At 37.9% G+C, this 13,482-nt stretch overlaps 1 protein-coding gene across 4 annotated transcripts in view; it reads right to left on the bottom strand.

The window, feature by feature from the left end:
• Positions 1-13,482, bottom strand: part of AGMO (alkylglycerol monooxygenase) — a 193,690-nt gene that overhangs the window by 110,677 nt on the left and 69,531 nt on the right. For all 4 annotated transcript variants that reach the window (XM_074574790.1, XM_074574788.1, XM_074574789.1 and 1 more), the window contains one exon: positions 2,134-2,237. In XM_074574790.1, the coding sequence (XP_074430891.1) occupies positions 2,134-2,237 (104 nt within the window). The remainder of the gene's footprint in view (positions 1-2,133; positions 2,238-13,482) is intronic.

The following is a 13,482-nucleotide window of genomic DNA, read 5'->3' on the forward strand; positions in this document are numbered from 1 at the left end:
CCCTCCACTGGAGTAACAGAAACACTGTGTGTGCAAATGATATGAAGCAACACACATTTGGTTCCAAGTTCAGGAGTACATCTCACACCACTCATTGTACTTCAAGCATGTTTTTCTCTTCTCTTTCATTTCCCATCTTTTCAATCAGCTCGAGCACAACCCACGCAGATTAATATGCTGATTTATTTATCTTATAACATTTAACTGAAAACGCATACAAGCTGGGAGCAGAACAGTCCCACAATCCCATATCGTCCACCACAACTTTCCCACAGCCTCCCCAAAACTGGATGTCAAACTGCATTCAATGGTACACATTCAGCAACATCCTATCACCCTCAGAGATTAACTAAAGGCTTCACTGAGTTTCAGCTTTGAGGCAGTTGCATCCATGGGGTTCTGGAGCAGTCTGGAAGTCCAAAAAAATAGCAGCGCTATAAGAATTAATAAGAATTGTGTTCATACACAGTAAGGCTTTGGAGAAAGAAAACTGGCACACCTCTGAAAAGTTTAAGGGGAGATAAACTAATATTTACATTATTCAAATGTCTTGGCTAATACCAAATATTTGTTGGAAAAGCCACTGCACACGAAAGTATTATGGATTCCTAGGTTCACTTCCCTTTGGTCAAAGGAAATTAATTTTAAATGTACATATATTATTTGCCAAATGATAGCAGTGCGGTCCTGAGGATGGTCTTCGGATATTAAGGTGGCCAGACATCTTGGCCTTCCGGAATATTTTATACTCTCTGAGGTACCATCCTCAAAACCACGCAGGGAGACAAAGTGCTCATGCACACACCCATATGTACACACAGGCTTTTTGTCTTTTTTGAATTATTGTTTTTGTTAAGCATTTGCACATATGGTCCCAATGGGTAAATGTGCAAAGGTTAAATCTTTAACGTGGCAGTATTTACATAGGAAGCAGAGTTGTGACAGAGATGCATCACTTCCACTATTGTTCATTGTGGCCATTTAAATTTGAGACACTTCTAATAACATCAGATGACTATTTTCGGAATTAAAAAAGTAACAATTTACAGAGAAGACTTTAAGAAAGAAAATGAATGGTATCTGTTTCACAATTTCCAGAAGAACTAGTCATTTTTTTGAAACCTAGCACTCATCTAATGTCATGGGCTTGAAACAGTTACGAACAACAGGCTAAGTCCACGCTCAGTTACATGAGCATAAATCCAGACCAACTTTACTGAAGTTAATGGAGTTACACTGGATTTGTATTTGTGAGCACACACCCTCGGCTTTAAGTCATTTGCTCATGGGCTAGAGGACTCTAGGTTTCCTCTGCCACCAGCATATTTTATATACACAAAAATACATTGAATATTGCTTTTGAACTCTAATTCTGAAAGTTCAAATTTTGAAGTTATTATTCTTTTTTGAAAAACAAATAAAGAATCCACAACCTGAGGTAAAAAATAGAGTCAAAAGAAAACATGAGAGCGTGACTGAGGAAATCAGCAGTTATCCTGGGCCCAAAACTAACCGCTGAATAGTACGTTACATTTATGGATGTATTTGGAAATATACATTTTTAAATCTGTAAATGAGTAGTCCTCTTAATTTATATTGCATGTGTACACAGCTCACCATTTAAAATAAATTATATCTGAAATAACACTAGGTAAAAGTAGTGCCATACTGCCCTTATTTACTGAAGTACTGACACATGACGTGAATGAGCAGAGACAAATAAATACATCTGCATGTCCAAAGCAATCTTTAGTAATGATTTCTCTCCCTGCTCCTTTCAGTTATACAGACATATTCTAGAGTAGTTATGTTATACTCTGATCTTTTCCTGTACTTACGCATGAATAACCAAATGAAAAAAAGTCCCATTTTACTCAAAAAGTTATGAAAATATAAATGCAGAGTTATTATTAGCATTCTGAAACTTCACTACTGTATCTCTTTCCAAGTTTGCTGTAATTTATTTTTATAGTTTATGATTCTCAGATTCTTCAGTTGCAACTTCTGTGCTTTCAGTGGCAAACATCTTAAATAATTTATATGTTTTTCTTCGAAGGGAAACAAACACTATTATTTTCACTTCTACTAAATCTTGCTGATATTTATTTGTTTGTCAAATCTTGTGCAACTTACCCAGGAGGTGTATTTCTGCAGCACAGATTGTCTCAAGGCTGTGAAGAAGTTGTAATCTTCAGAACTATGATGTACTTGGTGCGCTGCCCACAGTATATTAACCTCTGCAAAACACATAATTTCTAATGAGATATATAGTAGAGAACAAAGCAACATTTGTTTCCCAAGGCCTTTTTTCTTAAGCTAAAAGCGAATAATCCCCCAATTTACACTTTGCTATTTTACTATAGTATAGCAGGTAATAAAACCTAATGCTCAGAGCTGAGTTTGGGTAGGCTGCGTTAAATGTCAGTAAGTGGACACAAGTCAGTGTAACTTTCATGCTGAGGAAGGCGAGGCTATGGCAGGAACGAAAATCATTGCTGGAAGAGCAGAAGGACGTGTGAGATGAGGGTTAAACAGCCAGAAAGCCTGAGCTCAGTCCTGATAACATGGGTCAGTGGGAGCTCTGTTATGGGGTTCAGGGGGACAAGGACTGAGGATGCTTTCGTGCCTGTGTTTATTTACTGAAGTTATACTTCAAGCCTAGAAGGGGACACAAAATGTTCCAAAAATCTTACACATCAAATTTAAACAACTTAACTGGCGTCTGGTGTTATGCTTACAGTTTTCTGAAACACGTAAATCTTCAAGCCCACTTGTGCCACAGACCCCAAAACACAGCCATTGCCTGCTCACTAGTGACAAATGGAAAAACAAATGGTCGCTTCCTGGGAACTCTGGACCCAACCAGAGTTACAGTCTTTTGTGTTACCGTTCAAAAAGAGTTGCTGGAATAAGGGCAAAACCGGTGTCAGCCATGTCCTCTGAAGGCATGACACCTCTAATGCACTGCAGTGAAGACGAATACTTCAAAATGTATTTCAAGGCATTTTCTCATTAAGTGCAGATCTGGGTGGCCCCTCTGCAGTGTATATCAATATCTGGACAGTCTTAAGGGGGAGTTTAAGACAGAAATGTTCATGGTCTACAAGGATGTCCATAATTATAGCAAAATGAGAAACTGGGTGGTTTATGCAGCCCAAATAATGCCTATTTAGCATAAACCTAAATTTAAGGTTGCATGTGTTTCAAGGGATGAAGCACACACAAAGCCTCAGCTGATTACAGAAATTAAAAGTTAACTGGCTGTCTGCCAGCTACACACTCCCATTGCCACTGGCTTGTTTCACCAGAGCAATTAGAGAAATGCCTTTGGCAGATACTAGAATCACATTCACAGAATGATCTTATAGTGTGTATTTAAAGTCCTGAAATTATGTGGTGCCAAGCTTACATCAAATGGTTTACATCTGGTGATTAACATGTACTTGCAACGTTAAGCAATGCCAAAAAAATCCTCTTAATGAACCTCAAGGTGTCTTCACCATTTCAGGGGACTAGATAGTCCTGTAGCAGGAGGCAACAGTCTTGTATGCTAGAAACTAAGAATTTTAAATCTAACAAATTTTGACAGTTTGGTAATTTACATGACAACATCATTTTTGAATGTCCTCTAAGTTCTTGAAAATCCTTACAATTGCTGTAAAACTGTAATTTCAACTATTATAAAACACTTAACACTCAACCTGAGAATTCTTCCTTCTTTAAATGCATTTGTTCCTGAAGGAACAAGTGTTCCCCATATCAAGAATTAGTGATCTCTCTCAAAAAAACCCCAACTACATCTTAATGCATCTCCGCCTAATGAGCTCACTAGGAGATGAATTATTCAGGTGAGCTTCAGTACTCAATAATAATTTGTATTTGAAATGTTTCCCAAGACCTCGACAGAAGCTAAATGAGTGAACAAAGCATCTGAAAAGGTGGAGGTTAAAGACCTGTCTCCTTAGTTGTTTTAAAAGCATTTACTTCCTATCACAAACTGTGTGTAACACAAGCCTCCACTCAATGAAGTACAGCTGTACAAACAGGGTACAGTAACTGGATCTTGCTTCTTTCCCTCAGTCATTTTTCAGCATTGTGAAAAGTTCAAGGAAGGGAATCTGTGATGATTTTTACAGTCTACTTTCATTGTAGTTAAGGTCAAATGGTTTTCAAAATGAATTACTAAAAAGGCATTTTATTAGCATTCATTTTTCAGTTAAACTGCCTCTTACACTAACAAGAATATGGAATAAGGTAACTGAATATTGGTAAAATGTTAATCTTTCAGATTTGTGAGTCAGCTTAAATGATCTATCATTCAAAAATATACCACAAGAATATTAGGGACATAAACAAACAATTCTGCCACAAGTAATTTAAGTGCTAGAGCTATTTCTGACTTCTTCTGTTACAGCTAAGTAAATTAAAGCCTGTTCCTTAATCCTATTCTTGCTGACATCAATGACACAGACTGTGTTAAATTCCTTGGCAAAATAGGTAGCGCTGATGATCAGAAACAAATTTTGTCTTCAAAATTTTTCTGAAGAAACTGATCATCAATAACTTTTTATTTGAAGCAAAAGAATAACATCATGAATAAGTGTGAAACAGATCACCCCAAACCTCAGTCTGTAACCATTAGTACATTTAAAATATTACAACCGTAACACCTAAAAGACATCTCACAAATGTAAGAAACAGAGTAAGCACTCTTCAAGGAATGTAGCTGACTGCTCACCAACTTCCCGCAACAGAAACTAACATCTATGTGTCTATAGAAGAGTTGTGGTTTCACTTTTTCATCCATAATGATGATAACTTGAAGCAAAATGAGAAAAGTTATTTGAATGAGAACAAGATTATAAAAGACACTCTCACATGCACTTTCTCATATGTATTATTACATAATGACTAAAAAAGAGAGCAAGACCAAGATATGGCCAATTCCAACACAGTTTTTTTTTTTTAAATTATGTAGAAAACAGGAAGTATTACTGCATTTTGTAGATCTCATCAGTCACATTCTCCCATGAAGCCACAGGAAAAAAGTAGGTGATGGAATTGGAGAAGCCACCAGACAATGCTTTAATGGAATTTTTGATGTTTTCTAAGTCAAATGTGGTTGGCAAATACAATTTTAAAAATACATGACTGCAATATGCACATGAACAAACACGCTATTTTTTTTTATTCAGGAGAGGGAAAATCATAGAATTATAGGGTAATTTAGGTTGGCGAGAACTGCAGGAGGTCTCTAGTCCAATGTCCTGCTCACATCTGGACCAGCTTTAAGTTCCTGAGTTCTCCACCCAGCTAGGTCTTGGAAACCTTCTGCATTTTCTGCTGTTATGAAGAACTATCTCTAACAACAGATAAAGGTGGCATTTCTTTTTCATGCAGTTGTGAGGAAAGTTATAAAAATTATAACCTAGCACAGCAAGGGCCTCCTTTCCTGGTGCGGCTTTCCCTAGGTTCCTGTTAATGGGTGGAAACCTGATGGGTTATTCGCATCTGGTGAAGAACAGAACAACTACGTCTTGCTACTGGAGTTAGTTGTTGGTTAATATGTTATTATTACCATTGTACAAAATCAATGTGTCTTTTCTTCCATCACCTAACATAAACTATAAAAGAATCATCATGTAATCACAAAAGAGAATGAATGATGTCATGTAGACAGGCGAGGAAGGTAAGAAAATTGGTGCTACGCAGGAATTGCTGGATAGTTATCACCTGGCCCTCAGTTTTCACTCTAGCTCTTTAAGTCTCTGTGAAGCTATCTCAGAGTCAGACCTGCAGTTGCTAAAAATCAGTGGGCTCCAAGCAGTTCAGATATTTGTATCCTAACACTAACGAAAAATTAAGATTTCTCTTTTTTAGCATTAGTCCAATGTATGAATCCTACCAAGAGAAGAAAGAAAATTCTTCTTCTTCTTCTGAGGGAAGTGGACTGGAGAAGAGGAGGCTTTGGGGGACTTAAAAGTAGCCTTACGGCACCAATGAAGCACCACTTTTCAAGAAGCTGGAGCCAGGCTTTTTGCAGCAGTCACACTTTATCTTATTTTCTGGGTTTTCCAAAAGAAAGATAAATTAATGACATTATCCTTCTTTTCCACTTCTTCCCTCCACCTCCTAGTTATCCTTGAGTTACTTATCCTTAATTTTTTTCTATTTCAAATCCATTTTTTGGCAGTAGTCAAATCCCTTTCTAAGAGACCCAAAGACAGATCCAATGCCTGGGCCATATTTCACTACTTCTGAAGTATTTCTTTTGTGGTAGTAGAAACTGGTCACCGTGCACATAAGATTTCTCTTTGAGAATACATAACACAGAGACTTCAAAATAAGACTATGTTGTTGTTCATTTTTGTACCTTTCAGTGATTTCCACAGCCCAGCACATTTTGATTAACAACAGGAGAAAATATGTATGCCAAAACACCCTGCAGTCATTTCAAAGAGTGATATCAATGAAAACAACCATTTTACACAATCCTCAAAATCAGTGAAATGGTAAAGATTTTATGAATATTTAGTGAGTGAAAAAAGATTAGATAGACCTTTTCATTAAAAGAGGGTAATTTCTTTGCACACAACTTTATAAGACCTGGATCTAAAGTAAAGTGGAAGAAAAATACAGATGATTTAGAAATAAGTCCATATAATGAGTCACGTAAAGTTTCCATTCTCTTTCAGTCAATGCTGACTGTAGCCAGAACAGGGGAAAGTTTCCCCTCGGCATCTACTTAAATTTAAACAAATCATTCAGTTTGACTATGCTTGCCACCTCTTACAAGATTAGATGCCTTCAGTATTGAACAAACTACAGTTTACCTAGCTAGAAACTTAGAAAATAACAAAAATTACATTTCCTGTGCCACGGATTACCACATTGCGATGAACACCGCAAAGCCAAGCCTGTGGCAAGAAACCTCTTGTGTGGTCCCTGCTGACCCCAGTGTGGAAACTGCAGCACTTCAAAGGCAGGTGCTGCATTTGCCTACCAGCAATAGAAAAGGCATCATCTCATGGGTCTACTTCTCTCCAGAGTCATAATTAGTAGAAACCCCAGGATGTCTGAAGAAAGAAAAATGGCTTGGAAGGTAAATCTTCTAGTCATTCCTTTTATATCCATTTCAACCCTCCCTACAAAGACAAAACATAGTATTTAAATAATTTCTCCACTAAACTATTATTAGGTTCTTTTATTCACAAAACAGCAGCTGTTTGATTACGTGCTACCTTCCTGACTTGTTCTAACTGATCTGTTCTGTTGATACTTCTGAAATGTTCAAATAAATCTCTTCTCATGCAGGGCTTTTTCAGAGAGTCTCATTCTCTGCTGGATTCTACACTTGTATTGAATGAATAACCACTGAGACATAGCACCACTTAAGTTTTGTTACTGGGAGGGATTTTTTTTAATAAAAGATTTTTTTAATAAAAGTTAACTAAAAACTGTATTTTGGGACCCAGAGTGGATGCCTTTATTAAAATTGGGAAGTCATCCTAGAATCCATTCCATCTCACCTTAAAACAGAAATCTATCTCCACAAATTAGTTACCATCTCCCCAACAGAAGTAGATATGATCCATACATGACTCTCTTGTTTAGTCTGCTGTGGTATAGTCCCTCTTTTGTTACTCTTCTGATCCAACTTTGCATTATGTTTTTTGTTTTAGTGTTATTCAATAACAGTTGCAAGATAGGTTATAGTCTCTGCTTCCTTCTTACTAGAAATGTAATTCTTATAGGAACAAATACTTTCCTCGGTTATATTAGTGTAAGCATAGAGCTGTGCGGGTTTAATGAGAACGGGATTAGATCCAAGGAATTTATCTGGAAGACTGTATTATATACCACACACAAAGAAACGTGTATACAGGGAAATGTACAATTTTTTATTATTTTTTTTAATAAGACACATTTTTCTTACTTTGTGGCCTTGGCTACAGTGAGCGTTAGCAGTTTGTATTCTCAGGATGATCATATATGTAAATCAAAAGACTAGCTGTAAGGAGATCTGAGCTCAAGTGGCAAATTAGACTTGATTCGCTTTAGTGCTTCAAATCATTTTCTTAACTTTCTTCTTTTGCACATTTTTATTGAGAAGCACCTATCTTTGCATGTACCTGACACAGACCAGTTCTCAGCATTTAGAAAGCAGGAGTTCCACTACTCTCTAGAATAATAGGAAAAACAGACTACATCAGCTTTTGCTCCCAGAGTTCGTGTGTCAGGAGAAGTGGAACAACTCTGAAGCGCCTCTTCAGCCTCAGCACTATCTAGTCCTCTTTGGTCATTTTGCAACGAAATATATTGCAGTACTCAGGTAATTCCAGGATAGGCGATCATACGGTATGTCATACTGCCACTGTCGAACAGAAAATAATGCTACCACAAGACAACGCTGTAACCTACATAGTTGCAATACGGCAGCTTAATTAGAAAATGTCACTAGACATTCAGCATCTGATCCTTCCGTGGTGAGAGATGTGCTTTTTCTGTGCTTTGTTCAGTATTATCTCTGTTTTTCAGCCCTCTTCTTAAATTACTGTATGTGGTCAGCAAACTGTTTAGTGAGTGGGCTAACTTATAATCAAGTAATACATGGTATATGCTCCCATGCCTTACAAGCCAAAAATTGGAGCAACCTTCTACAAAACCTGCCTCCAGAATCTGTCCACAAGCCAGAACCTCCTGCTTGATCTGCTGCCATACCAGTTGAAAACACAAAACTGCTCCCACACAAAAAATCCACAATAAGATCTGCAAAACTTAAGATGCAGAATGGTCTTGGGAAACGTGGGAAGAATCAAGACAAGCCAAAGTATTACATATGCTACCCAGAACAAACAATGGGCCAGATCATATCCCCGCTTAGCAAGAATACGGGGGACTGCGAATTATAGTCGGATACACTTCTGAATCTGTAAAAGATTTAAGATATCACATGGTTAGGAAAGCAGAGCTTGGCCAGGTCAAAAAAATGGTCCTTTCAACCCAAATGCGCCCTATGTTATTTCTTGGCATCCTTATAAGCTTAGGATATCAATGGCAAGGTTAGAAAAAGCCAGTGTTCCTGAAGACTCAGTCTCTTCTAGAAGAAGTAGTTCCCTCAGAAGCTAAACTGCGTGGATTAAGCATCATGCAACGTAGTTTTATCAACGTAAACAAGAGTAAGATTCTCCGTTAACTACATTAGGACAGTGCTAACTCACAGCCTGTGATCTTTTCATACATTGGCAGGAATTGAACAGTCTCCTTCCACACATGCCACGGAAAACCGCAAAGGAATAAAGTTTATTAGGTAAGGATTCACAAAATAATTCACAGTGACTCAATCTCTTAATTTACTCATAGTTTTAACAGAAAATGAACGTGCATTCCTTCGTGGGGAAGGATACTGAGAAGATAAATGATCTAAAGCAATTTTAGCATGCAAATGTTGGGTTTGGACACTTCCACAGAGACAAATAAGAAAAATTCAAAAGATGAAGAAGCACACAGAAGGAATGAAGTTTTAGTAATGTGTATACATGTAACCTCTGAAAACAGTGGAATACTCAGCAAGTCTTTCAGTACACAGCAGGTCTCACTAATTCTGCTATAACAACTTGCTCGACCAACCTGTTTCTCACACCTTCCCGAAGCCAATTGTTCTAGTTCGCTAGTTGCTTGGAGCAGCTCTGCAGCTGGTTAAAGTTTTGTTTACCTGAGCTCTGGGTGATCTCTGTAGCAAAGATCCGAGTCTCTGGGTCATGAGGAACCATGACAGCAGCAGCTGTTACACCATCACCTGTCTCTTTCATGGGTGTATAAGGCTTGATTCAGGTACCCTGTTTTCCAGTTGTTCTGGCTTTTATAACAGGTTCTCTAAGTGTAAGAATCTGAAAACAACTCTGATTTGTACCAAAAAAATAAATCGGTGCCATGTCAGTTTCAAGAATAACTAAATCATAGCATAAAATCCTGTTTGTGAACCCTGTCCCAAGCCCTATCAAGCATTTCCCACCAATATTGGGCTCAAGTTTTTTGACCATTTTTTCTTCAGTGAGGGTTCCTACTGGTCATAGCAAGGTTTATCCACCTTACACTCTCACAGCCTCTTGATTGAATGACACAGTATATGTTAACTTCTGCAGCCCACTGATGTAGCGATTTGTTTTTCAGCACTTAGCTCTTTCTGCACCTTTTTTACTACAAAGAGGAGCATATGGCTCATTAATTGCACAACTATAAATCATTCTGTTGGTGAAATTAGATTTATATATTAAAACAAAAAACTGCATGAAATTTCTGTGTAAAAAAGATCCTCAGCAGCTGGTGCAAAGTGACTTCTAGAGAACAGTGCCACTTTCTACAAGCTGCAGACTTGACTCAAGCTTCTCCAAATATGGCCGATCACAGAACTGGCAATCTTCAGTTCTGAGCATTTGCCAACCTGTATAATATAACTTGGTGTTACTGAATACTGTTGTCAAACTCTGGTATAAGTGTGTTAAACACATTAACTGTGACCAAATTAGCACTCTAGTCCTTAGCTTGATGATAAAGAGATCTGAGACTAAATTAAATAAATTCTCTTTTTAAATAAAAGTTACTTCAGAGAACGTACTTTTCTTTTTTACTCAATTCTTTTTTTTTTATTTAACTTTTTTTCCCCTTCCCCAAAAGCATCTCAGCCACTGAAATGTCAGCTAATGCAATTTGAGAACGTATTCATCTTTGAGGATCTTACAAGGAAACTGCTGGAAGGAAATGGAAAAAAAGAGAAGATAATTCTCCTTTTGTTTTTTTGTTGGATTTTTTTTTTTTGGTGGGGGAGTCGGGGTGAGAGTTCTTATTCTCCTGTATTCTGGGCTGTCTCTACAAAAGATTGATGTCTGGTGTCACCGTTAGGAAGTGCAAACTGTTCAGCTTCATTGCAATCTATGTCCTCATCCTCTTGCTCTGCAGGATACCACATACTTTGGCAGGCAATATTCAGATGGGAAGCACTTTAATGGCAAGAATGGATGCCAGTGAAACCTTTTCCCACAATGTTCAAAACTCTGAGTGTGCATACGTTAAAGCAACATAGAGCCGCAGGATATTAGGAAGAAAACAATAACTGATACTAACTCAGCCACATTAATCTTACTTTTTGCCCCTCAGAACAATACATTCAAAGAATGCCAGGGAAATACACACACACACGCCCCAATAAACAAAAAAAAAAAAAAAAAAAAAAAAAGATGAACTGGAATGAATTAAAGTCCTCCAACTCAAAGGCACAAACATAATTCTTCAAAGGAAACATCCACGGCCCCTTCATGTAACTTTTACCTTGCATGTTGAATTCCTGCAGTCATTTATTTGCTTATTCATTTTTCCAAGGCAGATAGATACAGTAAAAATTAACAATGATAAGTCAATGGACTTATTCTGGCGTAAAAGAGGAATTAGCTCTACGCAGGCTTCTCTTGCAGAGTGTTTTAGATGATTTATTAACCCAGCTTCCTGAATGATAGATGTGTGGAAATGCAGACTAGATTTGCAAAGGAATCTATTGAAATTTACTGAGATATCAGGAAAGCCTGGGGGACATCAAGACACATCACTGCCTGTAAATAAACTTTAAAAATATTCTAGAAAAAAACCAACACATTTACATCCAATTTCTGCCCTACTCCTTCATAGATATGCAAACCATAGAAAAACCATAGACACTTTAGGCAATGCACATGAGTTTTGTACTCTCTGTGGACCTGATCCAGAACTTACTGAATTCCATTGAAAAATATCCATTAACTTAAAAAGATTTTGAAGCAAGTTCATTATATTTTTATACAATTCAAAAGAAAGGACAGGTAACCCTTCGATGTCAAGTTCAGGTATTTAGTGAGATTAGCCACCCATGTTTCTTTATACAATTTTTTTTACAAGCGTCAAATTGTTTCTCTGAGAAATAAAGAGAGCTAATATATTAAAAGATACTGCGTGCTTATTTAACAGCGATAGATCCATTGTATTTGGTAGTCATACTGCTTATTCACAGTGCATGTGCTGCATACAAAAAGAAGCCCGCAGTTCCACAGATTTCACTGGGACCAGCACTGTCAGTACTTACATTACACTCCCATTCCTTAAAGCACATTGCTAACCACAGATCCTCTGTGTCCATCCATGCTGCATCTGTCATACAACAGACTGGCTCTGGACACTATTAAGCATGCTGAAACTTTAATAGCCTTTTCCATCTATCACTCTAACACGAAGGACACGGAAGCCACATAAACAGATAGATTAGACCAGAAGAGACCAGAACACAGGCAACTGTCAAAGCACACAGCCTCAATTTAAAGGTGAAAAAGAAAGGGGGCATATAAACATGCTTCCATATCCCACCAAGCCGGGCTCCATCTGGTAGAGCCCACCACTAAGCGTATTAGCAAGGACTATCTAGAGGATGCCTCTAGTAACCAAATGCTATCTTCGAGGTTTTCTCTCCCACCATTCCCTGCCTTGTCCCCTTAGCAGGGAACAAAGACATGTCCCTAAATTAGGTCTACACTATTCGGTCTTTCCATTGGAGCCATCCCTGGGCATACAGGTACCAGCAGAATGGTCAAACACGTTTGGCAAAAAGGCCTTTAACAAAGCCTTTTACTTGAGTACCCATTGCTACTGATGCTACCTCTTGAACTTTGACCACCAGTCAGAGGAGTTACTTTATATTCCATTTCAGCTTTCCTCAAAATATTAAGAAACGGTTACTAGCTGAAGACTGTTGAAGCCATAGACAGCGGAGTTTCAGGTGCAGAGTCTATTTCAATGCTTTGGCAGTGACGTTCGTGGGGCCGAAGCTGCTCCAGCACTGCCAGCAAACTCTGAAACAGATTACAGGTCTGGGAGTGCAAAATGAGGGTTGGCAACAGCAGCAGCTAACAGATGAAGCCGGAGGTGTGGCGGAGCGGGAATACCAACAGGCTCCTGCGATGCTAATTCAGACTGATTTGTCAAAGAACAGCTATAGCACTTGACCTGTAAAGGCACTCCTCCTACATGCTCACTGGTTTTTGCAGCCACATGTCTCTTGACTGATGTTGCATTTTCTGACTTTAAAAGCATACAGCTAGTGGCTGGATAATTAGTAGCAGAGCCAACAGAAAGAAAAGGATTTCAGAGACAGAAAATATCAAGTACAGAAAAGAATGCTTTTTAACTGATTAATTATGACATTTTAGTATATTCCACTGTAAATTAATTATTTTTTACCCTTTATCTGTTTGCTCAAAGCTATAAAATAAGCTAAGATTGAAAGCTTAGTGCAGGATGCATCTGTTGTACTTTGTACTTTCCAAACACACAAAAATAAGCATTAAAGCTATGAAGTGCAAGATACTAGACTGCAGACTTACCTCAACCACTAAAATGGTATATAGGAAACAGATCTGCCTAAGAAAAATAGGCTCCTCTATTTTATAAAGTGTCATTATT

This window comes from Larus michahellis, chromosome 2, assembly GCF_964199755.1.
Source record: "Larus michahellis chromosome 2, bLarMic1.1, whole genome shotgun sequence".
Classification (NCBI taxonomy): Eukaryota; Metazoa; Chordata; class Aves; order Charadriiformes; family Laridae; genus Larus; species Larus michahellis.